The 27,680-nt window shown below is 41.3% G+C and overlaps 1 protein-coding gene across 3 annotated transcripts in view; it reads left to right on the forward strand.

Annotated features, from left to right (window-relative positions):
* FNDC3B (fibronectin type III domain containing 3B) overlaps nucleotides 1-27,680 on the forward strand; it is a 212,079-nt gene that overhangs the window by 115,557 nt on the left and 68,842 nt on the right. For all 3 annotated transcript variants that reach the window (XM_030028612.2, XM_030028613.2, XM_041126803.1), the window contains 3 exons: nucleotides 18,438-18,496; nucleotides 24,900-25,057; nucleotides 27,252-27,311. In XM_030028612.2, coding sequence (XP_029884472.1) covers nucleotides 18,438-18,496; nucleotides 24,900-25,057; nucleotides 27,252-27,311 — 277 coding nt within the window. The remainder of the gene's footprint in view (nucleotides 1-18,437; nucleotides 18,497-24,899; nucleotides 25,058-27,251; nucleotides 27,312-27,680) is intronic.

A 27,680-nucleotide genomic window follows, 5' to 3' on the forward strand; every position in this document is an offset into this window, starting at 1 on the left:
GTGATAATTTTGATTTATGCTGCTAAGTTGGCAGTGTGTTTAGAATAGCCAAGAAAAGCAACGTGTCAGAAGCAATAAGCAGCAAAGCCATTTAAACTTACACGTTTTGTGGATGTGTATCAGTTCAAGCCTGCTAATAGTTAAAAATTTGATGGTGCTGTGTGACTGCTTCCAAAATTGCAGAATAGCCTGGAAAAGCTATTATATATTATGTGTGTGTGTGTGTGTGTGTAAAAAAAAATATGTAGATAATAAGAGTCTTTATTTAGAAAGCTACTTAGCCAAAAAACTCTGAAGAGGCAAGTAGGAATGTATGAGTTCAGAGCAAAACATAGAGTAAGGTGAAGGGGAACCAGCGCTGATGGGTTCATTTGCGTGAATTTCTTAATTGAGATTGTGATGTTTTTTATAGCATATCATTTCGTATCTGCTCAGGGGGTGTGTGTGTGTTTGTGCAATGGTAGCTGGCATGCTTATTTTGGGTGTTAGGATGTCGGAGCCATCCAGTGAGCCAGCTCCTGGCAAGCTGCTGTCACCGAAACAGTCGTGCTGCCTGCCAGGGAGCGGGGCTTTAGGAGCCCCGTACGCAGCTGGAGCGCACGCCGCGCAGCCGAAATCCCGGTTGCCGCAGAAAACGGCGTGCATCAGTACGTACTACTACGGCATGACATAGCGCTTGCTTTCGGGGACCGCGCTTTTTGGAAGCAAAGCCGTGGAAGCTGCCTCGGGGCTGGGAGCGTGGCGAGGAGCTCGCTGCTGGCTGGCGGCATCTCGCCCAGCGCTGGGTGCGTGCCGGCAGTCCCAGCCGCTCCGAAGCCGGTGCTTTGAAAGGCAATTGGAGCGCCCGTTTTAATCGGTGGAGGTGGTGTTTGCGACGGGGAAGTGGAAGATAGGCGTTTCTATTCTTGGATCTCCTACCCCTGTGTTTAAGTAAATGGTTGTCCTGCTCCTTTTTTCTCGGTAGTAATTTCTTTGAGGGTTGTGTTGCTCCTTGCTGAGTACCTCCAAGCAATCTCCGCTATGTCTGCACTGAGATTGTTACAGAGTACTGTAAGAATAGTATTGCAGAAAATGTTCAGTATACAATGCAAGGACAAGTCTACTTTTTTCCCCTGAAAATGTATGACATAAGTCACAGGACATGAGATATTTAGGTTAACAACGTACTTTTCCATCAAAACATACGCTTATTGCATCTGTTATACCCGTGACATCTGAGTAAGCGCTCAAGGAAAATTCTGCCATGTGTCAATACCTTACTGCTTCTTTCCAATATCAAAAGAACAAGGGGTTTTCCAAAAAGCTGATTCAGCACTAGTAGAAGAAATGGGGTGATAGCATCATCAATAGTACAAAAATAAAATAAGTAAATGACTCTGGAGTACTTTTGGTTCAGTCACCTCTTCAATTGTGGATCGAGCATGTGCTCCTCTATGCTACTGTGTGCTCTATACAGCGTGATGGTACATTAAAAATACGCTGGTGCTTCTATTATGCACCCTTATCCCGGGCTGGCCCTTTAACATAGCATCAGGACCTCTTTTTAGTAGGGAAATAACAGTTTCAGATTGGGGATATAAATGGAGTTCCTCTGGCCTTTTCCATCGACAGCAGCATGTCTTTATATTGGGAGGTGCACTTGTAAATAAAGATTTCTAGTTATGCTGGGTGCTGGAAATATGCCTTTTAAGGCAAAAAAAGGAAACTGATGGCTTATAATTGAGAGAAAAATTAGCAACTATCCTGAGTGTTTGTTGTAGTAGGATGGATGGTGTCTTGTACAGGCAGAAGATTTGGAGGTATGATGCAGGGATTCTGATTTAAAATCCATGCTGTAGCTTTTTTGCAGAGCTGTTTTAAAAACTGAATGGGAGAGGAGGGAGCAAGGTTGGGGTTTTTTTAGTAGTTTTTTTGTTTTGGTTTTTTTTTTTTTTTTTTTTATAAAGGAGCCTTGCCATGTAAAAGGAGCTTTAAGCGGAAATCCTGTCCCATTCATGCTGTCCTTTATGAATTTCAGTCTGAGTCACTTCCTTCTCATGCACTCAGTGGTTCACTTCTTGGTCATGTCGTGATCTGGTAGTTTGAGAAGTTTTGTGTGTGGCTGCAAGTACTATGGGAACATAAGCAGTTTTGAGCATTCTTTTGAGCATTCTTACAATGCTTTTGCCTATTTGCTAATAAAACATCTTTTTTTCCTTCAAATCAGATAAAATCTTTTTTTTTTTTTTTTTTAACCCTCATTGAAGTTTGAAGAACCTAAGATAGCCAAAACTAAACCACTTCAAATATGTAAAAGTAGAAAGCAGGAGATGGATTGTTACGTGCATCCTGTCCAGGAGCTGGGTGGGTGCTGGGAACTGGGTGCCAGAATAAACAGACCTAGCCTGGGCTGGGAGGGAGCTCCGGGGGGGTCGCATGCACCTTTTATGTAACCGTTCCTTAAAGAATTTTTTTTGTGGGGATTTGAGAAGCTTTGGCCCTACTGGGTCAGAGCAGGGGCCCATCTAGCCCAGCGGTCTGTCTTCAGCAGTCACGATGGAGATGCTGCTGGGGGAGAGCCTGCAAGCCCAGCCCTGTCCTGGGTACCGGTCCCTGCTCCTCTACCAGCATCCAGACCTGCCGGGCACAATAGAAGGTTTAGTTCTGCCTAGTCCTTTGGGTACCCACTTGTCGACTTGTTGTCTGTGAACTTGTCTAACTTTTTTTTTTCAAAAGCAGACTTGCTTTTCAGCTGCCCAAAGTGAGGAACGCTGACTTGGTGTCCAGTTTACTTTGCTGAGCAGCAGGTTTCTCGCAGGTAGCATTGGCGTGCTTTACATATGGAGAAGGGAGAAAAAAAAGATGAGAATGATTAATAGTTCAAAGAGTTGGTGTAGACTATAGATAGATCGTAAACTTTTGTAGTACCCTTGTCATATGCGTACAGCCAGCTTAAAACCTCAAAGATGTCGCTTTCCTGTCATTGAGGTTTTGCGAATCTGGTTTTGTACGCTGAAGCAGCCTTTAGGTACTCCCAAAGGTGAAAACCATTGCTTCATATTCCTGCCTGCATTGCTGATGGACATTCCTCCGGAGATGTGGCTAGCGCTATGTGCTCATTTCTTTGAGGCAAATGTGTCAGGAACACATGGAAAATGGGCTTAGCAAGAGAACTTTCTAACTACGGTGGGTTTATTTTGAAAATACTTTACAAGTACTGAACTCGGCAAACCAGAATTTCTGAGATGAAGAAGTAAATTTGACTGGTATGGCTAGCCTGGGCTGATGCTAGCAAGAACTAGTACCAGCAAGTCTCCCTGAGCTGTGTGGGATATGCTCTGCAAGCTGCTAGTACATGGTGCAGAGTGGGTGACGACTTAGGAAAAAACAGAGCTGCCGCTTTCTTGATACAATCCTATCCTGTTCTCTCTCTCTTCCTTATAACATTTAAATATATTTAGGAATTTTTTTTCTATTTTTGTTTTTTACTTGTATTAAGTTGGTTTTTTTTTAATCCAGAGCCTGTGAATTAAAGGGAAATTGAGGGAGCTGTGATTCAATGCAGACAGGAACCAGGCGAAGTTCCTCTACTTACTCATTCTAGATCCTGTCAATTCTTTTCTATTTTGGTCCTGAATCTGTTTTGCAAGCTTATTGGGCTGTATATGTATCTGTACCTATATGACCTATAGATTTAAAAGGTTAGAGGAGTAGTTTCATCACTTTTGGTCCAAGTAAGTACAGAGGCTGAGAAACAGTATGGCAATATACATAACGTTTATGTTCTTTTAGCCAGGAACTGATATTTGATGTATATCAATAAAGACCTTTGTTATACCAATGTTGAAATGTTCTGCAGAAAAAAATTGTCAGAAATGGTTCTTCCACTGACAGACAAAATACCCCTATATAAGTGCAGCTTCCCTGGTTTCCCTAAATGTATTTGTTTCTGTAAAATAAGGAGATTTAACAAGATTGTCTCCTGAAGACAGCTCGTCAAAACTGACACAGTGATTTTATTAGTAATATGGAAAAAACCACTCTGAAGACTAAAATACGTCTGTCAGGCTATGTGAATTTTAGTATTATACCAAGTAATGAAATGTGAAACATAATATTTACTGGAAACAGAGACGTGTTGAATCTTGCAAGTATAGATCAGCATCACATATGAAATCTGAATAGTATTACTGTTCCTACTGCATTTTTTTAATTGTTTCAGCAAATAATACTACTTGGCTGAATTGTTTAGACTTATATATCTAATTAGAAATATATATTGCGTGTTGTGCGCTTGCTGTTTTTCTTTAAGTTTTAATAAGTGAGAGGAAATAGGGTGCATTAATTAGGACACTAGTCTGAACTTGAGAAACCACAGTTAATTTGTGACACCGGGGAATTTCCAGTGTGATATCCTTGTGCCTCGACCTTATCTCTCACATCATGACCGAGCTTGTGGTTTTGTTTGCTTCTATTTGGAAATATGCCTACTTCTTAAACATTCTTTATCTTTTGTATTTTCTCTAAAATAATAGGCTGTGAAGTTGTTCATCCAGGCAGAAAACAAAATGGTTATGACTTTCAGATGCTTCTGATGTTAACATGCTGAGAGTACACCTTTGTGTACCAGACTCAACTCCATTAGCTGGGCCACACAGATTCTTTAACAAAGAATATTTTACTTAATAGTCACATAAGTAACCACTTCAGCGAGCTCTATATAGGCTGATGAATATATTAGAAACATACTGACATTATGTAGGGTTCAGGCAAAGTACGTTCCCAAGTTCATGTCTATTTGTATGCATGCAAGAATTTATCCAGATCAGGCTTAATTGATGACTTTTTTTCAGCAAAAAGAATTGCTGAAATGTTTATCCAGAATCACCAAGAAGGACACTGTGTTGAGGGAGAGAAACAAACGTCTGTTACCTCTACTGTCTCGAAACTTGACTTGCATCATGGGGCTTTGATGGAGAAAGGTAAAAGCTAAATATCACGAGTAGACCGGTGGTACTGGAAAGCAAGTCCGTGCCCAGTGCTGACGTGCTCCCTCCCTCAGCCGTTGCTTTGCCCAGCCCCAAACCCAGCAGTGTTCTGCTTTTAGCTGCCTGCGGGTAGGTCCTTCTAGTGCATCTCGACCAAGTCTTTCCCAGAAGTCCACTGTGTGCAAAATAATTTCCGGGAATTTACACGCCTATGAAAGCTCGTCTGCATGTGAAATGTTGGGAGCAAGGAGGTATTTTCTTGCTGTACCCATAGTGCAGGAACAAAACCAAAGTTTACGGGAAGCCTAAATGCCATGGCAGTCCTACCTTCTTTCACACTACATTGCTTCATTTTGGCAGAAGGCTGTTTTGTGCTTCGTTAGCACAGAGTCCTGCAAACCGAGGGGGAGCTGGGGCAGGGAGAGAGGAGATACGCGCACTCTATTTTTATGCACTTATCTTGAAAGACTAAAGAACCAGCTTTGTAACTTAGGCACCAGAAGTGTTGATAAGAGATTCTCTTCATCAACTAAATGGGAGCATCGCCTCTCAATTTAATGGCACAATATTCTCCCATCTTCAATGTCAGCTACTTCTAAAGGTGAACATAAACATGTCAAACTTGGTGTCATCCAGACTTTTTGTAACTGGAAATGCAGACAAAACATCAGGGTAGCTGTGGTACCTGTGATCCAGTGCGGTTATAAGCTGCTCTGAGAATTGATCTCTTGGGCATCCACAGCTCTGAGGCAAAAATGGGGCAGAAGGGGTGACCACAATTCTGGTTACATTTTTCAGTCTCATCACAGAAGCTCGGACAAAATAAACCTCAGTCGAAGCTCCGTAATCTTCCCAAGTGTGCTAGCCTGCTAGAAACACGGCTCCAAGTCCACCCACGAAAGTGTAGGGCATTTCTAGTAAAAAGTGGGAAGATCTGGATCCAGGGCTCCCATTTGACCTTAATGGTGACTTAAAAACCCTTTTGACAGTGGTTGGAGATTTTTCCCCAAGGCTGTTTTTCACAATCCTGACCAACCCCTGGGGGGGGGGTGTACTGGATAAGCTATCTGCTCCAGGATTTATCACGAAGTCAGTGCTGAGTGACGTAAGGCACAGCCTCTTTCCCCAGAGGATCTTCATATTATCTCGAGAATTTGCAGCTTCTGCTGCAACTGACAGTCAAATCCAGAAGACTGAAATCTGAGTCTTTTTCCTAGGAGTTTGCGTAATTTATAGATATCCAACCAACAGAAAAAAAAAAACCATACCAAGCACATTTTCATCCTGCTTAAATGCTCAGTGGTTAAATCCCCGGGCTGGGGAGAAGAGTTACACAAAGGTCTCAGAGCTTCAGAGTAAGATAAACAGTGTATTTTCACTAGTTAAGAGGAGATAACGTGGACCACCGACAAAGGAAGGGAACCATGTTTCCCTTATTTGGCAATATCTGGGACATTGAGCCAGAAAGGAGAGGGTATTTATAGGGGAGAGGTAGAACACTTCCTCCCTCCGGAGTATAAAAAATAAAACACCTTTAAGTCTAATAATTTAATGAACAACTCTTATTTGTATACCCAGATGTTCTGAACAATGTTCATCTGTATATTCATCTGGATTTGCAAAGGCGGTGAAATGAAATTTCATGTCCCACTGAAGTTAATGGGATTTGTTTACCTAACTCTCTTAGGCTGTGCTTCAAAACCCATCAGTTAGTTTTCCTTTTCTGAGGAAGGGCGGAATTTGATTTCGAAAGTTTTTGTGACCTTCAGTATATTTTCTTTTGGGGGTGGACAGGGCACCTTTATTTTTAGAAATGCAGGATGATACTTTGAGTATTGCAATTAACAGAAGGGATAGACACTGTTCTAAAATGAAGCAGCCATTTCAGGTTTTGCCGAGGTTTATTATAAAAGATTTTGTCCTGAAGCTTGAATTTGTTTTTAGTTTGGTTTTTTTCGGTAAGGAGCTGTGCTTAGAAGCAGCTGCTTTGATTTACTGTGATTCATGTGACTTTTGCCTGAATTTCATCTCGGCAATGAAATCCAGATCGAGTTGAAATTCCTGTAGCTTTGTTGAAGCCTTCCTAGCGAGCTGTAATCAGGTGGATATTTCTGTGAAATATTTTAAATGTTTGGAAAGATTCTCAGTGGTGAAACTGGTTGTGCAAATATCCAAGATTGTATTTTGCCCTCGTCCTGTACAGGACTGTTAATTGCACAGGCAGTTTTTCCAGCTCAGTAGTAGTTAACTGGTGCAGACATAGATCAGGTTTTTTAAACGTTCTTGAGTACACTCTTCACATCACAGGCATGGGAGGGCACTGATAACATCACGTCAGCATTTTTTTACTTTTGCATTGTAGGAATTTAGCACCTGATCTCTATTAAATGTTCTGTTTAATGTAATTCTAGCTCACATAGTCATAGTTCATCATTCAGACCTGACTGCAAAACACTTTAGGCTGGGATTAGTCCAGTAAGTTGATGGTCATCTGTCACAAGGAAGATAACTTCTGTTCTGTTGTCAATCTGTAGGAGTTTGGGTTGATTTAAAGAGGGGAGTGGGAGCTCGCTGTCTTCCCTGTCTCTGAGCTGTAGTGCCTGGGCTGAGTGGAAAGAAAAAAATGTTCTTTCTTTTCCTGGATTACTGCAATCTCCTCCACCACTCATTGCGTTCTGATTATCTCATTGTTTTCATCTGGAAAAAGAGGTCAATAACTTACATTGGTAACAGAAAAGCTAGGCTGGGGTTCATTCAAAAAAATATCGTGACCCTGCAGCCATTCACTAGGTTGACAGTGAAAAAATCCCAGTGCAGGCTCCATGAAAAAATCTTTGTATTTCAAGCGCTGTAATTTGGAGTGTGGGGGTTTTTTTTTGTTGTTTGTTTTTTTTTTTTTTTTCTTAAAAACAGACTTTTCCTGTAGAGTCTAACCTCTTAAAGACATGCAGATAGTACAAGTAGTGCCTATAAATAAAACTTCTGCTTTATTGTAAATGTTAAGACAAAATCAAGAACAGTGAAAAGATGACACATTTTCTATATTTGCCCTGCTTTAGAGAAAGTTTTCCCTGCTTACCTTCTTGTAAAGGATGAATAGCTGACTCTGTTCTTGAAAGTTGAAATAGTAGTTATCGCTAAAACCTAGCATCCCAAAGCACTTTTAATTACCCATGGTGACATCTAAAGGAGACGTTTCTCCATTAATTTCTTCTTTGATTCAAGCGAGGCTGAGGAGTTGTGACTGAGGGCGAAATCTGGCTTGTAGTTGTTTTCTTAAAGTTGCTTAGACTATAATGAATAGCCTTATGCCTTTGCATTGGGGAAATGCTCTGCTGCCTTCATATTGTTGTAGCAAACTCAGTGGCTTTATAAGGTTCATTGCCAAGGACATTGTTAATTTTGGCTGAGGAGCTCCATTTAATCCCGACCAAGTTTGGAGCTCCTATGGAGTCTGTTTTGGCTGTGCTGTCCGATTGTTCTTCTGTGCAAATATGCAGTTTTGCAGGTTATTTTGCTAGGTTTTTTGTTTGATCAGGAAAATGCTATTATTGTGTTTAATGGGCAGATTATCAAAGGTTTTTATTGGCCATTTTTCGTACGGTCATATTTTGGAGGTCAAGAAAAAGTAAGTTTTATTTTGGGTTCAATACTGATGCCATTGTCCCCCTGTATTGGAGACAGCGTTTCAGAGAAAATTATCTCCTGATCGGCATGGGGCAGCAGTCACAGGATTTAAAACCCTAGACCGGTGACACTGGAGACATGTCAAAGTCTGTGTTTGGTAGGGATTGTGCTTTCCACCTCAATTCTTGGAGGGTGCGGGGATCACCTCTGCCGCAGGTAGACCTGCTGGCCGTCTCAGCAGCGAGACCAGCAAGTGACCGAGACGTGCCAGTGCTGCCTCTTGCTTCTCAAGCTGGTGGTGAGATGCAACTGGGACCCGCTTGGGAAGAGAAGACAGTAGTTTTCGGTGCTGTCAAATTTGTGCTTTTTGTCAGCGTAAGGAGAAGAAGTTGTGAAGCTCCTTTCAGTGTTTGTGGTGCTCAGGCTCTCGCTTTGCCCGGCAGCTGAGAGTCAGTTGCCGTGATTGAAGGGAGCCTTTTCTTTCCAAGAGGAAATCTTGCCCCTGTAAATGCCAGATAACGTCATTTCACAGCTGGCATCAGACGACCTTTTGAGTCCCTACTGAGGCCTTTCGCATATTAAGACGCGTGGGTATCTTGGCCTCCCAGTTGTCCCTCCCCTCCTCCTCTTGCCTTGGGCTGGAGAAACGTGTAGGGCTTTTATGGCCACGTCGCTTGTGGCAGCCCGGGGTCATAATAATAGTAAGGTGATGATCTTTGCAGAAGTTACTTCTCCTTTTGAATGACCGCTCGGTTCATCAGACTTGGAGGGCTGCCGGAGGCTGCCGTGCCGGGTTGTACCCTGGCTCTGGAATGCTAACGAAGGCAGGACAGACAGGCGGTCACGGGCTGAAGCTACAGGGAATGAGGAGAACTGAGAGGGGGGAAGCATGCAACGGTACACAAAGAAATGAAAGGAATTAAGGGTAAGGCAATGCCACGCATCCCAACTATCATAGAAAAATCATGAGAGGTTTGAAGAACTTCATCGTATCTAGGAAAAGATTAGCGTCTGCTGGCAAAGTTTGTAGCAGGAATGAAACATAAGATTTTTACCTGGGAAGTGGGAGTCAGGAGCTCTGGGAAAATTTTAGGAGGGCCTCTCAGTCTCCTTGTCAATTCAGAAAAAAATCATTACTTGAACACAAATAATCTTACTTATATTTTAACAGTTCTCTCAGCAGTCCTCAGGCTGCACCTTAGACAAGATGCAGGAAGGGACAATGTTGATTAAAATAATTACTTAATTGGAAAGGATGGATTGCGTATCCTTTTTTTTTTAGCCATTTATTTCAGTCTCATCATACTTGGTGAACTGCAGTGGGCTACAGGGTCACAACAGCTAATGCTCATGTAGAAGATACAGGACTAGAGAAGAAAAACTTATTTTCAAAGACTGCCTGTATGGTCTTGACTTGTGAGTTACAGCATTGAGCTGCTGCTCTTTCTGGTGCAAATCAAGCATGCAACCCACGGACCAGTGCTCTATGTCCCTCCTGAGCCAAAAGGTGAACCTGCTATATCTCCAAGCTGATAAGGGTAGAGCTTTAGATCAAGCTCAAGCGACTCAAGATATTTTTTTAGCTGCAAAGATTCAGCCTTTTTAATAGTTGTCACACGTATGAGAGTTTGCTAGAATGAGGAGGCATTACCACATAGCATATCTCCACCTGTCTCGCATACGTGGATGCTTGCCTGCCTGCTCAAACAGGAGTCTTGCTTATGCCAACACAACTTAGAAGAGCGCTTTGAAATTGCAGCCTGTAGCATTGAAATTATGCTAATAAAAATCAACAGAATTTTAAATAGTTGTTCTTGGGTAGCTCCTTTTGTATGAATCAGCTGTGCTGTTTTTAAAAGTATACTTGACAAAATGATGGAGGGGTGGCCGCTGCCTGTGGCAGCGTGCTTGTCAGCCCTTCTTTATCTGCAAAGTTTTTGCTGTCTTCTCAAACCCAGGTAGCGTGTCAGCTGCTGTTACGTAATAGCAAAAGGGAAGCTGCTGAAAATGGAAAAAAAAAATTATTTTGACGCAGAAAATAAGCTAAAACAAGTCAAAAGTACGAAGGAGAGCTCTCCAAGAAGAGGTCCTGTGTCTAAGCGGTTTGTTGTTCCAGCAGATTCAGCTTGGGCTTTCTCTGTTTCTGTGGGTTATGTCATTGTTTAATTTGGTGTTCCTTCAAAACCAGCCAGCTGCAGCCATATGCAGCGCATTGCCTCTGTCATCTTCTTTGCGAGATGTACAAAGCGCTTTCTTAAGATGTAAAATGTATGTGATAGAGATGGGGGGGGGGGGCAAGTTGCTGTATTTTACTAAGAAGGCCCTTTTCTGCCTTCTAATGGACCAACTGTGTGTTCACAGTAGGAATTCACTCAGATCTTTAGCCAATAAAGTAGGAGTTGTTATTGCCGTCTTCCAGCAGTAGCAGCAAAGAAGCAGAGACAAACAAATGCAACATGTCGCTTACACTCCGTTTGTCCCTTGCATCCAGCATTTCATTTCCCTTGTAGGTTACTACTGATCTTATTTTCCTTGCTCCATCCCAAGCAAAAATATACATCAAAACAATATTGGGGGATAGGGAGGATTGAATGCACTTACGTTTATTTTTAAAACACTTTTTAGCAGAAGTGACTTCATTACGCACATCTGAGTCGTTCCACATCTGCTTGACGTGAAAACATCTGATGCTTATCCATGCGATAGCAGATATCTTTTGTTAAAGAAGGATGGCTTGAAGCAGAGGGACAAACCATATGATGTGAATTTGCACTCCAGGTATTTTGGAGTGTCCTGCCCCATTGACAACAGGATACTGAAGCAGTCAAGGTAAAACTGTCAGGTTAATAGAGATCGACTATGGCCAGGACATCTTTGAAACATGTGATTAAATTCATGCCTAAAATACAGTGATGTTGAGGCAAACATGTCAGTTATCCTTTGCTTGAAGTCCCAGTGAGTCAGGATGGCTAGAGATGATTTTTTTTTTTTTCTTATTTGAGGTCTGAAAACGTAAGTTTCTCTGGGGTTTATCCAAGGGTTTTGTTTTGTTTGCCTTCAGTTATGTAGGGAGTGGCTTGATTATTTTGCTACCTACATATGATTTGGTCTTTAAGGTCAAATACTGAAAGATAGGCTCATAGATATCAAGTCAGGCATTTTAGCAGGAGAATTAAGATAGCAAGAGTGGGAAGTCTCTTAGAAATGGAAAACTTATCTGAGATGCTTGTGCACAGCTATTTTTTAAGAATTAGAACGTGTTTCAATGATTGGATCTTTTCTTGAAATTAGATAACGTCGAGATCTCTACCTTGGACATGGGAGCTGCAGTCGTGTTTTATCGCTAGTGGTTTTTTAATTAGCTTTCATGTAATTAGTAGAAATTTGAAATATTAAATCTTTAGAAATCTCATTCAGGTATTTGTAGGCTTAATTAATAATCATCCTTGGTGTATTATATTTTAGCATGGTGTGATTTGACTGCTTTGAAGACAAATGTTTCTTTCACAAGTTTTTGATTCTAAGGGGCTCTCATTTAGCCCATTGTGGAAGTGGTGCTGATGAGTTCCATAAAGCACCGTGTGTTCAGTGTGACACTGGATTTGCTCTTCTCAATATTACCTCTGTTAGCCCGCACATAGCCCTGCAATTTATCCGTGACCCTGCCCTGCACTGGGCTGCCTCTCTGACAAGCTCGAAAGGTGCATCAAATTGGATTAGGCAGGAATCTGTCCTAGGTCTGATTTTATTCAATATTTTCATTAAGGAGCTGAAGGATGGAATAAGGATTGATTCTTATTAAATTATAGTCCATATCAGGCTCTGACAGGGTTGAGAAGGCTTGGTGGCTTAAGGAGGACAGGACAGGACAGGAGGAGAACTCAAAAGGCCTTCAAAGAAAAACAGTTTGATCAAGACAAGAGCAAAGTACTACATTTCAGCCAGTCCTTCTCAAACCTGCATTTTATTTTTTTATTTTTTTACTATGCAGTAGTTCTGCGCAGTAGTTCAGGGAGGTATAGCAGACTACAAAAACCGAGAATCAATTTGCCATATAGACAAATAGAAGGAAGAAACCTCAAAGCGAGCTGTATAAATGAGTATGTCTCTCCTTACTTGGTGCTGCTAGGGCCTTGGCTGGAGTGGGGTGGCCAGGGCTGCTACCGCATCTTCTAAAGCATGGAGAGCAATTTAAAAAAAACATTCCAGAGGACAGCAGTAAGTGGGATCTGCGATCTGGTGAATACAGGTATGAAAGAAATGAGCTCGCCTCATGTAAAGAGGAAGACATGCCTTCAAGTATGTGAAAGATAGCAGCAGAGAAAGTGGTGATGAACTCGCCTGCAGTGGGTGTGCAGGAAAGAAGTAATAAGTTTAAGGTACGGCGGGGAAAGTTGACGAGATAATCTTCCCAATGATGAGGAGAGTTAGGTACTGTGGTGGATTGCCTAGCCGAGGAGGTTTTGAGATTGCCACGATCATGGGGCAGGAGGTTATTTATTTAATTTTTATTTATTTGTTTTTTTAAAAAGGGCTAGGCAGACATCTCTGAGGAATGGTTTAGGTATAGATGATCACGTTTCAGTGCAGGAGGATGGACTCGATGACTGTGTCACATCCCCTCCCGGTCCTGCTTTCTGTGTGACAGCTGCAGCGTGGCATCTGCAGTTTTAGGTTTGTTCTTGTACAAGGAGTTTTTTAATGTATATTTCTACAATTCTCTGAAATTAAAAAGTCTGTATGTGTTCTTCTTTGTGTCTTGAGCTTTGACACCGGCAGGCAGTTCACAAAGGAGCTGGGCCGTGTTTTGAAGAGTTTATTTTCTTGTGGGTTGTAGGTTGTGCTGTACGTGACTGATAAAAGATCTTTCTAGCATTAAAGCTGGTCACAGCCCCAATAAATCTGGAACAAATTCTGAGAAAGCATGTCATGTTATGACTGGCATATCTGTGAGCATGGAGCTCTGCTTGAGAATTAGACTAAAAGTTTGCAAAGTGCTAGTGCTGATGTCATTCCCTTGGAATGGAAAGGCTGTTGAAACAGTAAATACTTTCTGTGGCCAGAAGCTAAGTCTTGAGCTGGACCTTTTCCTCTCTTCCAAGGAAAGAATGCAGAACAAACCTAAAATGTGTAGTTGCAATGGGAAAATCTTAATTAGTTTAGAGCTTTTAGCTATTTCAAACCATTTACATACACAGCTGCTGTTCATGCAAACGTGAAAACTATTCATGGAAACTTCAAACTTACCTTGAAATGACAAGTTGGGGTTTTTTTTTTTCCTGTTTTTCAGAGCTGTGCTTGGTGTTCAAAAGTATGGTTGGAAAGGTCTGAAAATTATATTTGTACCCTACGTGCAGAAAGGAACATAGACGCAGGCTAACAGAAGCATATAATAAAAGGCTTTAGTTCAGCAAGACTTAACATTGAAACCTGTTAGCACCAAACAGCTGCTGAGAAAGTATTTAATTTTTAGGGGCATTTACTTTTGGTTGTATCTGTGGAGTTTTGGTTATGACCCAAAACTCTGAAAAAAGAGAGATGACCAAAATATAAACTTAGATGTGGTCCAGGTCTTACAGCTGGCTTCTCTGCTACGAAAGGTTAGTCTGATACATTGGATCCAAATAACCCACAGCCTGGGAATGAGAACCTAGTGCTGCAGCTTGGGACAGCTATAATATCTCTTAGACACTGAAATCTACAGGATAACTCAGATTTTTGTAGTGTCCCTCGGAGGACCCTGTTGAGCATTCACAAGGAATTCATCCCCACCCCCAGCTTCCTCCTAGGAGGAAGAGTTTTGCCATGACAGATGTGGGGAACAGATGTTGAGAGGAAAAGTTATAACGGGACAATGACCTGAAGTGTTAGTTGGGCTCTTCCTTGACGTGACTGAACTTCTGTTCCCGATGGCAAAGGAGGAAAGCAGCACGTGTCCGCTGCCTGTCTCTGCAGGGCCCAGTGTTAACGTCAGGGGGTTGACACGTAGAGCTTTTATGTGTTTGTGTCGGATACTCGGTGCTCAGTTAGCTGAGGAAGAGAGAGGAAGGGACAAAGATTTAAAAGCAAATCAGCTGTCTGTTATTCAAGGACAGTTAGTGCTAAGTGGGTGAATCATGCTCAGCTACCCAGCACCTTTCCCGAGCGGTTGTAGGTAATGTTTCTGAGTTTCAGTCTCCTGTTTCACATCAAGGCTTCCCCTTTCCTTCCTCCTGTTTTTCCCCACCTTTCCACCACTGCATCTGTGATGTCTGGGAGATGCTCATGCTCCTTGTCCCTAAATGCCCCAGTGAGCTAATCTAGTAGAAGAGTCCTCAGTGGCTCATGAGTAACAATAATAGTGAGCTAGGAAAAAAGGCTTTTCACCAATTCTGTATTATCGGCGTAGAGCATATAGGATGGGTTTTTTTCTTCCCTTTCTTTTTTTATTTCAGAAGGATTTCTGCTCTTTGTTGGCTTGGGGGAAAGATGTTGAGCTTGATACTTAATGTGTTACAAGAGAAGTTGGCAGGTGAGACCAACTTCCCTACTGAGGGAGGGATTCAGGACAGGTCTCCTCCTCCTTAGCTTAGTCTAGCTCAGGAGACTGTGAATAATTATGTTTATTACCGAAAGGAGATCAACCGTCCATAGAAGCCTGAGAATTTTTTATGGCTCTTGAAATGGGAAACTAAGTATTTAAAATACTATAAGAAGGTGACAATTCTGTGAGCTACTTTCTCTCTCCCAGAAAGGTTGGCTTCAGTTTTATTAACAAGTTTTTCCGTGGGGCAGTTTTGCACTGGGTTTTTTTTTCTAGCTTTCAGACAGAGGTTGGGCTCGATGACCTTTCCTGAGGTCGCCTTCCAACCTGAGCTATTCTCTGATGCTATTATAGATACCACTCGTTCATATTTATTGCTTTCTGTCTTTAATTTTACATTTGCTCTGTTTTCACAAAGCATTACCCATTATTCATAGGGTTTTTTTGGTTTGAACTCAGTGCAGGGTTCAAAGGCACACACTGTTCTTTCCATACGGTACAGTGATTTCAAAGCGTGATGAAAGGGCACTTATTACTATAGACTTTTCTTTCTTTGCTGCTGTTCTTGTAAAATGGTTTATGGCATTAGTGAATCAGCAACATGAGATACATCAGCTCTATACATGTGAAGTGGTTCGTGTGTGTGCAAGTGATCACTTGCACCTGCCCAGTCTCACCTGTGAACACTCAGGACGTTTAGCGTGGGGGATATCTGACATAGTTGGTCAGCATATGTGCATCATCTGATACATCTTATTCTTTAGACAATGTGTTGGAGTGCCCATTCATATATGTATTATTCATCAACTTTAAATTCAATTCTTAATTTTTTTGCACTCACATTGTCACCTTAGGTCTGTGTGTGTCCCATTCCCTCTCTCCCTCTCCCCCAAATCTTTGAAGAGTATTTCTTTTCTTCTACCTCCAGCTTATCTGTATAAACTCTAGGTGACATAAATATCCGCATTGTCCACATAAATATCCGCATGTCCTTAATAACTGAAAGCTACAGTATATCTGGTACTCAGAGCCTTCTCCTTGTGAGCAAACTACATATTTGGGGAGCTAATATAAAAAAATTCCTTAGTAGGACTCTTCAATGAGAAGTCTAATGTACTTTTTTTTTTTTTTTTTTTTTTTTTCAATTATATATTGCTGGGTATACCCAACTGCCTTAGGTCTTGAAGTCCCTGTATTTGGAGCGGTTTGAACCTTCAGCCCTGACCTGCAAGTGTCAGAGGACTTAGTTACTGTACAAAGCGATCGTTTTTCACGGGAGAGGGAAGTGAGATTTCTTTGGGCTTCAGAGTTTGTTTTCCTCTCCTGCTTAGTGTGACAGAGATAGCATCCTTGCTAGAAAGCAGAGAGAAGGAAGAAAATTCAGTCCACATGTTCAGGATTTAAGGTTGAGAATGATTCACGCTTAGCTTCTGGGGGTTGTAATTAGGGGTGACATAATAACCATAAACTTTCAATAAAATAGTAGCAGCGTTTTTGTTACGCTCCGGAGCTGCAGAAGCTGCTTCTGATTAGCATCCCTTCGAGATAAGCCTACAGGACCTCTGCAGTTTCCAGATCTGGATCCAGGCTTTTGTGGCGCTGTCCTACTTCTGTACTGATCCTGAAGGGAACCCTGAATTCTGAAACTCCCCAAACTTTGATAACATTTTCCCTTGGATCAGCATCTCAACCTTTTCCTTAGCCATTTTAGTCCATCTGGGTAGTTTTCAAGGCAGTATTATCTTAATGCTGGCTAAATCCTGCCACTTTATACACTTTATAATACACTCTGAGGGTTATCTACTATGGAAAGAAACAATCATGCTATCCTCCTCTTCTCCTGAATTATTACTACTCCTTTCTTTTCCAAGTGGCTGAGACTAAAGAATCCAGGAATGCACGGAGCAGGAGATCTGTCATTCCCACTCTGCACCAAGGTGCATTCTTGTAGGGAGAGATGGGCATTTACACTGGAGCTCTGCCATCAGCATTCAGCCAATTCTATTTTTTGGCAGCTGAGCACATGGAATTTTTAAAAAGAAGATGTACTTTTTAAAAGCAGGTCACAGACAAAAATAAAGACACATTCTTGGGCTACAAGAAGTAGGTCAGGCTTTGGGGGAATCATTTGCAAAAGCTGTTGATCTGATCTTACCAGTTTTTCTTTATTAATATTTTTTGCTTCCTGTGCCAAATTTGTATGCTTTTTATAAAGAAGTCCTGCTCATTTTGCTTTAGGTGTGATGTATTCTTCTGCTTTGGTGAGCAAACTTTTTACATGAACATTTAAAAGGGGGGGGGGGGGGGGGCAAAAAAACCCTAGAAAAAATATGTTCCTAGTTTTCCATTAGAGAATACTGTAGTGGAAAGTGAGGCCTCTCTGTGCTGCAGTCCAAAAGGAATAAAGCTGCTTTGTGTCACCTCATTACTCTAAGCTGATGTTTTACCTCAAGACTTTTTTTGGGGGGGAGGATGAGGGAAAGGCTGATTCCAGGGCTCAGATGAATGCCTCTGCAGCACCTTCTGCACTCAGTTAATCTGTCTAATTTAGGGGAAGTATTTCACACCCTGCCCTGTGATAACGCCGCGTAGCCCCTGCAAGAGCTGCTGCATCAGGCACAAGGCTCGGGGAGGGAGGATGGATGACTGCTAGTCAGGCATCCAAATTAGCCTGGCATGACTTTATTACCTTGATAATTGAAGGCGGCTGTTAGAAGAGCCCTGACCATTAAACGGTAACAGCAGTTAAGGACAGGTAGCTGTAGGTGCGTGCCAGGGCTGGGGGCAAGCGTCCCGCGCGGCTAGGCTGGGCTTTCCCTGCGCGGGGGCAAGAAGAACGTTCGTCCTCTCCGGTAGCCCCGTGCTCTGGCAAGCAGGCAAATAGCCCAGCTCTACAGCCGATGGAGTAAGGATGTGTTTGGCTAACAAACCAGGATTAGGTTCAGCAGTAATTGAGCTGTACAAACCCCTGGACTTCTTCCACGGCCAAGCTTTGGAAACAGGATGGTTTTGCTCTGTGAAAGCAAACCCCAATTAATAACGCTGTTTATGGAGGACACCTCTACAAATAATCCCACCTTTCTGAATTTCTGCAATTACTGGAAGTTTCATTCTGTCCTTTTTCTCTTTTATAATTTTTTTAATATTAATCCATGTAACTGCATACCTTAAATTCACAAGAGCAAAACAGCTGATGCTCATGTGCAGGTAATGTCTCTCTCCTATTGACAAATTCCTGAGGAATTATTGACATAGCTGACACTTTTGTTTAATATTGGTCATTTATTTTTCTTCCTCTTTCCACATTCTCTATTTTACAGAATTTGATTCGGAAACAAAAAGGGTTCAAGACATTCTTTCTGGAATGGAGAAACCACAGGTATGTGATCCCAAATTATCTCACACACACACACACACAAAATAGCAAATGTGATATGTAGGTTGTGTCACAACATACTGGTGATTTCACAGGGGAGCACCTCTGAATTTTTTCCTTAGTGTAGATTGTTGCTGCTATGTGTATCTAACTCATTTTGCCAGGATATACGTTGGAAGCATCTTTTGTGGTCATGGTTATTTGTGGGCTCTGCCCACTGCAGGAATCCCACCAGTCGCCTGTTTCCAGAGGACAACTCCCAGTATTCATGCCGTGAGGGGGAGCTCTGCACTGGGGTGATCTACATAGCTCCTACTCCCTCTCCCCTGGGTTTAATTTTATTTGTCATGAGCAATTTATATCTCTAATCTTGATTCAGTTAAGCTAATTCTATTATTCAATGGCAATTACTATATTCTACATTTATCTTGAGCCATAAAAGCATGTGAATTATAATGGAATTGAATCACCATGTAAATAACCGTAATGCTGGATGTGACCACAGTCAGGTAAGGTTCTTAATAAATCTGGTTGTAAGCCCTTTGAATGTGATGTTTTTCTAGTTTGGTGTGTCAAATGAAAACCAGAAGAGTATTGTTGATCTAAATGAATGGTCCAAACAAGCACTTGAAGAAGCAGTCGCAAGGCAGAGGGATACGGCTCTGTTTTATCTCCTTTGCTCTGTCAGGGCTCAGACCTTTCTCTGTCCAGCTGGAAAGCTAGTAAACAAGTAAGCAACTAAAATAACAGTTGGAAAGCTCATCTAAAGACTGGGTTCAACAGTAGCTGATGGAGGCTGATACAAAGAAATTCTGCAGTGGGTGGCTATGCCTTAGGTGCAGAAGTGGCAGGGCTCAGGGGCAGGCAGGCATGAACACAGGCTGTTTTATTTTTAGGCTCTCTTCACTTGGATGCTTTTGTTCTGAATAAATACACAAGGTGTTTGGTCTTGAATTGCTCCATCAGTAGGTGTTGGATCCTAGTGTCATGGCATCGTACAAGAGCAGGTTCAAAGCCAGCCAGACTCTAAACCAGACCTGCAGAAATAATAAATACCAGGGGGCTACAGCCTGAGTTTGTGTTTGCAAGAAGGAAAGCTGCTGTATTTTGTGTAGAAACAAGTGACAATACTAAGCTGAAGACTTAAGAGAAGAGTTTCTGGGAGATCAGAAGGGAAGCCAGTGCACTTAACACAAAATTAGGCTAGTTTATTGTACAGAGTGAGTCGATATTTTTGTACCAAGGACTACCTGAATGTTGCTCATCTGGTAAAATGCCACAGCTAGGTGCTTTCTACAAAGATCGAGAGAGCTGACGTGAAAAATGTGTTATTTCGTACTTATATCTGTAGAGGTAAGGAGAGAACCTATTTGAGGAGTTTGCAGGATTGAGCTCTGTACAATTAGATTTATGGTAACCACAGCATTTAAAGTAGAGGGGAGCAAAAAACTAGAAGTAGACAAAAATATTTTTCGTTGAATTATTTCAAAAATAGGAATCTCTCTCTCTTTTTTTTTTTTTTTTTTCCTCCCCCCCCCCCCTTGGACAAAGAAATCTAAAACATGACAAATGGTAGTTCAATAATAATGACATTTAGTGAGAAGATGCTGGGAATTATCTATTATTCTCTCTGTAACTTTGACATTTGTGAGTAATTAAACTCATAGGAGTCTCACAAACCATTAATTGCTATGAATGATTATGTGTGTGCATAGTCAGTATTATATCTGATAGAAATATATCATATTATGCATAAATAGTCAGCTGGGCCATATTTCTTGGTGAGCCTTATGCATATATGAATGAAAAATAAAATAATGTATAGAAAAACAATTGTGTAGAAAGAAATGACGCAATTAAAAAGAAAGGGCACAGAGCAGTCAGTCAGTGGCCAGTGGAGTGATGCTCTGTCTGCAGCACATGGCTTTTATATGTCCGAAGGAGCAGTTCTTTCTACCATGAGCGGTGGTGAAGCCATCTGAGCAACTCCTGCAGGAGACCCCGCAGCCATAGTATCGCTTGGAGGCGTCTTTAATGTAGCTTGTGCAGGTACCTCTATGTGACAAAGTCTCTCTCACCTTTCCGAGTACAAAATATACACACCTTTTAAGTTATTAATTTATAAAAAGTCTGTTTTCGATAATAGATGTTGTTACCTGTTTGAGAGACGTGCAACCAAACTGTAAATGTCATCATAGCTTTATCCCTTTGACTGCAAAAATTTGAAAAGAAGCCTTTTGCTCCCCCCCCCCGCCAATGTTTTTATTTGAACCGAAATATATTTTTAATTCGCATTATCACAGACAAAGTAAGCATTCTCTAAAGCAAATACCTCGGTGAGGGAAGGGGAAACTCGATTCTGGGTTTCCGAAGTGGCGGGGGGCAGCGTCGCCGCATCCAACGGCGTGGCTGCCGAGCGGCTCGGGGGGCATCACCTCCCGCGGGGAAACGCCGCAGGTCTGCGGAGCCAGAGCTCGAACATTAGTTTGACTTTCCAAAAGGCAGCCTGCTCCCGCTGACTTGCTCTGCAACGAAACTCATATTTAAGCATCAGGATTTTTGCCTAAAATTGCAGGATTAGAGCCATAGTTTAAAAGCAAAATCTCGACCCGGTAACAACCGTGAATTCATTTGACCCCCAAGTCTTTCAAACGCTGCCCTCAAGGGAGTAAATGAATGTTGCTTGCAGTGTAGTTCTCACACGTACAATAAACCCCCGAACCACACGATGCCTGTGAATGCTAACCCGGAATTTGAAAGATAATGAAAGTTGTACAGAAACATTGTTCGTTACCTGAAAGACGGGAAGGACCGATATTCATCAGTCTTGTAAGCATATTAAAGTAGCGCAGGAGTTGGGATTCTTTCCCAGGGGCTTTTATAAAATAATTATTTACACCACTGAGTTTTGATAGAGTAGAAAGCAGGCATTTACTGTGTAAACTGAGTAGTTTTCAGAAACTAATTAACTGTGCTTTTTACCAGACATACAAAACTCCTTGTGGGAGAATCTTTTGTCAGGTCTCGGCTAAAAGGCTAAGCCAGTCCTGTTCAAAGGGAGCACAGCAATTTTGGGGACAGATGAGACAGGCTGGGCTAACTAGAAAGCAGCACAAAGGTTTACCTGCCCAGCCTAGGAAGAGGTGCTCTGGCTGCTTATATTTTGGTCGGATGGAATTAGGGCACCATTAATGAACATTAAACTTTTTTACTTACAGCTAAGTATTTATGGCTGCGAGTTCAGTAGTGACATTAAGCCAACCATCATCATGTTAGCTGTGCTGTTCCTTACGGCATGGAAAGGGCTGGTCCAGATCTGTTCAGCTGCTCAGTATCTTTTGAAAGGTGCTTGTTTTCCCAGGTGTAAGCGAGAAAAGTTGGAGTTAAAGCTACTGAGCTGGTTTGCGAGTGCCTGCTCGTTATTCTCAGCGTATCATAACCCCATTTATTTAACTTACCCTTTTTCAGAGCAAAGCTAGTGCTTCCTGCTCCAGGTAGGAGTTCCTCAGTAAAGTTAAGTGGTGGCTTTGGCCATTAAATCAGATATTGAAGAGATAGCCCTTTGGCTGGTAAACATGATACGATATCGAGTCTGTTAGTCGGTGAGCAGCAGATAGGTTTATCTCTATCCATACAGATAAATCTGTTCCCGGTGCTCATGCTGACGTGCACAGTACTGTTCTGCTTTCTATACCCAGGGAGTGTATAGATTTGCCTTTTCTGACTTTATCATGCAGATGGTGACCCCTCGCTTGCTTTACTACACTTGCTGTATGTACTTAGCCCAGCTAAGAATTATATTTAACTGTTTCTGGTGTTTATTTTGAAACCTCCGCCAGCAGTTACTGTGTACATAGCACCACCGAGGCACGCCGGCAGCCACTCTGAACGCTGCTGTATCGGTGAGAAGTTAATGGTGTAGCTGGAGCAGCTTTGCAACTGGGTTTGGACTTTTATCCTCTGCATGGAAATGTCTGCACGCTGTCTTCAGAATAATAGTCTAACAGTTTCTAGTGGTTAGTGCATAAGATACTTTCTCTTACTTGAAGAAACTATAAAAGACCTAACTTTTTACAGATCGCTGTAGTTCATGAAAGGCCAGAGTTTTTGCTGTACGCAGAATATATACGTGTGTCCTTGTGAGTAGTCATAGAGAAAAACATTTCAATAGAACATTGGCAGAATATCATGCCTCCAGCTCCAAGTCTGTCTGAATTTATGAAAAACAATTATGCAAGCATATTTCCATAATAAAAGAAACTGCGTGTTGATGGGCTGAGCTGGCATAGCAGTAACGTATGTTAAAAAAAAAAAAGTTTGTTTGGATCTTACTATCGAGTTTTCTGATCAAAATATTATTTAAAATACAGACTTTTAGCTCTAAATATCTTTGTCACAATTTCATTCACATATATGTGTGTATATATATCTCAAAAATTTAACTTTCCTGTCTTATTTGAATCGTTCAAGATTCTTGTAAGCTGTCTAATCCAGTATCAGTATTCACTTGTCCAAGTTTTTGAAGCAAACGTTGATTTCGTAGCATCAGAGAGATGTGACTAGAGCAAGAAATCCCATGAAAATTCGTACAACAATTTGCACGTTCATGTTTTTTACAAAAAAGAGCTTGATACTACTTAAACCTTCTTGCCTGACAACTTGTTGTTCACATTAGGTTGAACAGAGGTTTTCTTTTTGGCAAGACTTAAGTGTGCTGCTATAAATTAAAATCTTTAACTTCTGAGAGCATGGTGTTTAAGTTAAGATGAGACGTTTTGTGATGTCACCTACTTGTCAGTCTGTTAAAAACAGATTTATGACTTGCTCAGAAAGAACCTGCTTGATATATGGGTATCACACACAACAGTTGCAGTGCTCTTCAGCTGGAAGCAATGTGTTTTCACGTGAGAAGTTAAATATTCTCCATTACATAAAGATATCCAGAAGCCGGATTTGTAAACAAGCAGTCCCTGAAAGCTGATTGCTAAGATTTCATTACCAAGTCATCTATGGGTAAGGTGTTTCAATTGTCTCAAGAAAAGTGGAGGAAATGTGTAACTAAGCACCTGCATCATTCATCTTACACCTTCTGAAATAACAACGTTTTGGTCTGTGTGTCGGAAAAATCTGTTAAAATGATGGAACCAGTGAAATTTGATGCGTAGGAGAAATGAATAAAGAATATAGAACCTGGTGCTTTGCCTCCTCCTCATGGAGGCTAGCTAAAAAAATATTCTTTACATTTTCACTGCAATTAAGAAAGAAAAACATAGTCGTTTTGATTACGAAAAGTGGAGAGTTTGTGGCAGAGAGCTTGAAGCTACGTTGGCTTTGAGGCTTCCCTGGGCTTTTTTCAGAAGGCGTGCAGAAAAATGTTATGCTGTCTTTCCAGGATAGCCAGGGCAACTATTGTTTTTTATTTCTTTTTCTTTTGAGACAGTGGTGGGGCGGGGAGGGGGGGCAGGATTTTTTTTCTTTCTTCTTTCTTGGCTTGATAACAGAAGGCTGTTTTCTGGAAAGCTGCTGTTCAGTACGTGCAGCTGATGAACGATGCCTCCGGCACCGTGCCAGTGGGCTCTCCTGGTGAGAAAGGCGATGCTAGTTCTGTAAGCTTGGGCAGTCTGGAGTTATGTGGACCTGTGTTTCCAGAAGAATACAGCTGCACTGGTGGGCTGATAGAGTTGTTTTGGTCCAGGGGTTTGAGGTATTTTTTCCGTGTTTTATTGGAAGAGAATCCTCACCCATCTGCCATTGAGGTGTCACACCCAGGGATGAATACAGATCATGCATGCAGTCTTTCTCTCCGGGCACAAAGTGATTGATTTGCAATGTAATTTTTAATTGACAAGTTGGACTTCTATTATGATTTTCCCTTATGCTTTTGAGTCAGCGTAACCTTGCAGATTGAATCGGGTTATTTTATTTACTCGCAGTTGAATTATTGCAGTTTCAAATTACAAGAAGGAACAGGATGACTGAAAAAGCCATCAGAGTTTTATTAGAGAGTCTCCCTAACAAAAGCTTTAGAAAAATAATTGCGTACGAAACAATCTGTAGGATAAAGTCTTTGTTCCACCTAGTTCCACTTCCCTTCTGGTAATGGCCGGAGCGGCAGGTACCTCCAGAACGGTGCAAGGCATCCTTTGCTGAATGCTCAGACAATGACAAGCCAGTTCACTGCAGGGGGACAGCTCTCTGTATTCCTCATCTGTTAGAGATTAGTTTATGCCATGAATCTGTGTTTTTGTTTGTGTTGTTGATGACCATTTCTGACCCTTTACGTTTCACCTGTCGCTCTGAAAATTCCTTTTTACAAGAAATTGATTGTGAAGATGCAAGGAAAAAGCAATACTTAAGAGAGTAGTGTTTTTCTTGGAATGCAGAGTAACTGATGTTTCTTTTATAGGTTACAAATATTCAAGCCAGAACAGTTTTACTTTCCTGGTCACCTCCCACTGGCCTTCTAAATGCAGATAGACACAACAACGGTTTGCCTTACACCTGTACCTACGAGGTTGCCTTATCGGATAAAGGGAGGGATGGAAAATACAAGATAATTTACAGGTAACAGCATCGTTTTTACGCTTGTTTTTTCATTAGGAATAAATTCTCTGAGCTTTTCAGGGCGTATTTTGGCATGCACATCACTTGCAGAAAAAAGTTTGCACATTTGAACACCCTCGCTGTCCCAGCAGCCCCCCTTGCTGGAAGAGCTTGCAGGGAGCTGGTTGAGTGCATGTCACAAAGTCCCTAATTGCCTTCCCATCCCACCTCCCCGACATGTGGCCGATCTTGCATGCAATGCTGTCTCTGCCATTGCCAATGAAAAGGTTACTTTTTCTCTTATGCTAAATGTCAAAACCTTTCGTGTACACCACGCAGGCAGGATAACTGCCTTCCTAATGGGCTAAATGTTGTGTGGACTTGCAGAATTAAGAACGGTAAAGCTTGCTTTTTGAGCTAATGAGCAAAAGTTTGAGGGCTTTACTGCTTCGTAGTGTCTTAGATGAGCAGAGGAGGGAGTACGCTGATCAGCAGTGTAGGCTCCCCAGAAAAACCCGAATACTTGGCTCTCAGCAGTCTTCAGTAAAAATTCTGAGGGATTTCTCTGTTTCTCCTTCCAATGATCCTCTGAGCTCATTCTGTGATCAAGTACATATGGTGTTATGCCTTTATTTTTCCCGCTAATGACGTCTAGGAAGGAAAATTTTGAGATGTGACCTTGGCTTTTGTGAAATAGCTAATCCTTCCCAAATCTCATTGAATAAAGTCCAGGTGATACAGCATTTATGGAATTGCCTCTCGAGACCAAACCATCTCCTTTCTTAAGATGTCCTGTGAATTAGGGTATTCCTCTTGGTATGCTAGAGGCAGGTCTGTGTGAACTGTCTTGGGTAATATTAAAAGAGCATATTAACCAGGGAAACATTGCCTGATTATTTTTTTTTCTGGTATTTACACTAGCTATTTGTGAGCCAGTGTGAGCATCTCTATAGGTTAGTGTGTGCTGCCGAGCTCTTAAAATGGGAAGGACACTTTCTAGTACTTCTTGTGCTTGCTGGTGTGATGGCTGCACATTTTCTCCTGGTTATGAAATGTTGTGCATCTGGTTTAAAGCTGCTAGTAGTAATCTGTCTCCTGCTGCTGGCCAGAGGACAGCCATTAGCTTAATGTGGTATGCTCTGACACGAGCACCAGTAATCATTATTACTATAGGCAAAAGAAAGTCTGCAATATGTTGAATACATTGTCTTTGCAAGGAAGTGCACTCATTTCAGAGGGAAGAAACTGAATTTGCAGAGCATTGGGTTATATGAAAAAAAAAAAAAAAGTGTTTTTTGGTAGATTTCTGGTAAACCAGCAGGCATGTGCTTTCTGGTTGATTTTGTTCTCTTGATTTTTGAGATGTCTCCCTGTATTTGTCCAGCTAGCTATGAATTATTTCTTTATGCTAAATTGAGAATTTTCTTGTTTCCCGTATTTTAGTAAAATCATGAATAAGCCAAGCACTTACATGAGATGGCTATTACTTATGAAGTACTGACCTATACCTTAATCTTCACAGAATTGGCAACACATGACTGAGCCTAGTGTTCATATACCAGCAAACAAGCCAAAAAGAAGAAGAATAGCCCTAACTACATTGGCTACATTTGAAATTAATAGATTACATGCTGATTTTTTTTTCCTAGAATGTCTGAAACTGTGTGCTTTTACTTTTCTTGGTATTGAAAGAGATCTGGGTCCAGCTGTTAGGACATTAATTAAATGTCTCCTGGCCATGGTCCTCACAGAGAGTGTGGTTCTGGAAGAAACAGCAAATAAGTGAAACGGTAGTGCAAGCAACTATACTTTTTCCTCTGATGTTCAATGTACAGAATGTACAGAAAGTACAAAAGTAATGTATCAATTCTACTCTTTTCAGCTCCGGGAGGGTTAAAAAACCACAATGAGCTTTATATCAACAAAATGTAAGGATAGCATTGAAATAAACCCATATAGCTAGTTTACTGTATAAATTGAGATAACTACTTTTCTTCTGTGTATATGGAGCTGTATAAAGTTTTTGGGAAACATGAAGCGTGTTGACAAATTGTTGGTATATTGCTTACTACTGTTTTTCTGTGGTGGGATTATTTTTCTTTCAAATCATAATATAAGGGAGTTGCTAGTCACTGGAAAATCACTAGCTGTGCTAAGTGTGATACTGCTTTTCATAATTTATTGATTTGTTGGGTTTGGGCTTTTTTTCCTGCAGTGGAGAAGAATTAGAATATAACCTGAAAGACCTTAGGCCAGCAACAGATTATCACGTCAGGTGAGTTAGTGTGACTATGAATGTCACTTAAATATAAACTCTTCAATTATATGAGAATAAATGTGGAAGTTCTTTATCTAAGTATACAGTGTAGCTCAAGAATTTCATGGTCACCTCTGTAGCTGTTTTTTCAGTGGCTTCTAAATATTTTCTGATAGATTTTTGTCTAGAACTTTAAGTTACAGGAGTGCTTTCTGAACAATACATTTTCTGTCATGTTCTTTTCATTGCTAGAGTAAGAGGAAAAAGGACATCTGTGTATCTGTATTTCTGTCTATATGTATAACAGGCCTGGAAGTGCTTGTGTGTGAAAGTGGGATACCTCAAGCTGCTTGAAAATTTGTCTCAAGCAACTGGCATTTCTTCAGT

The sequence above is a fragment of the Aquila chrysaetos genome, chromosome 10, assembly GCF_900496995.4.
Source record: "Aquila chrysaetos chrysaetos chromosome 10, bAquChr1.4, whole genome shotgun sequence".
Lineage (NCBI taxonomy): Eukaryota > Metazoa > Chordata > Aves > Accipitriformes > Accipitridae > Aquila > Aquila chrysaetos.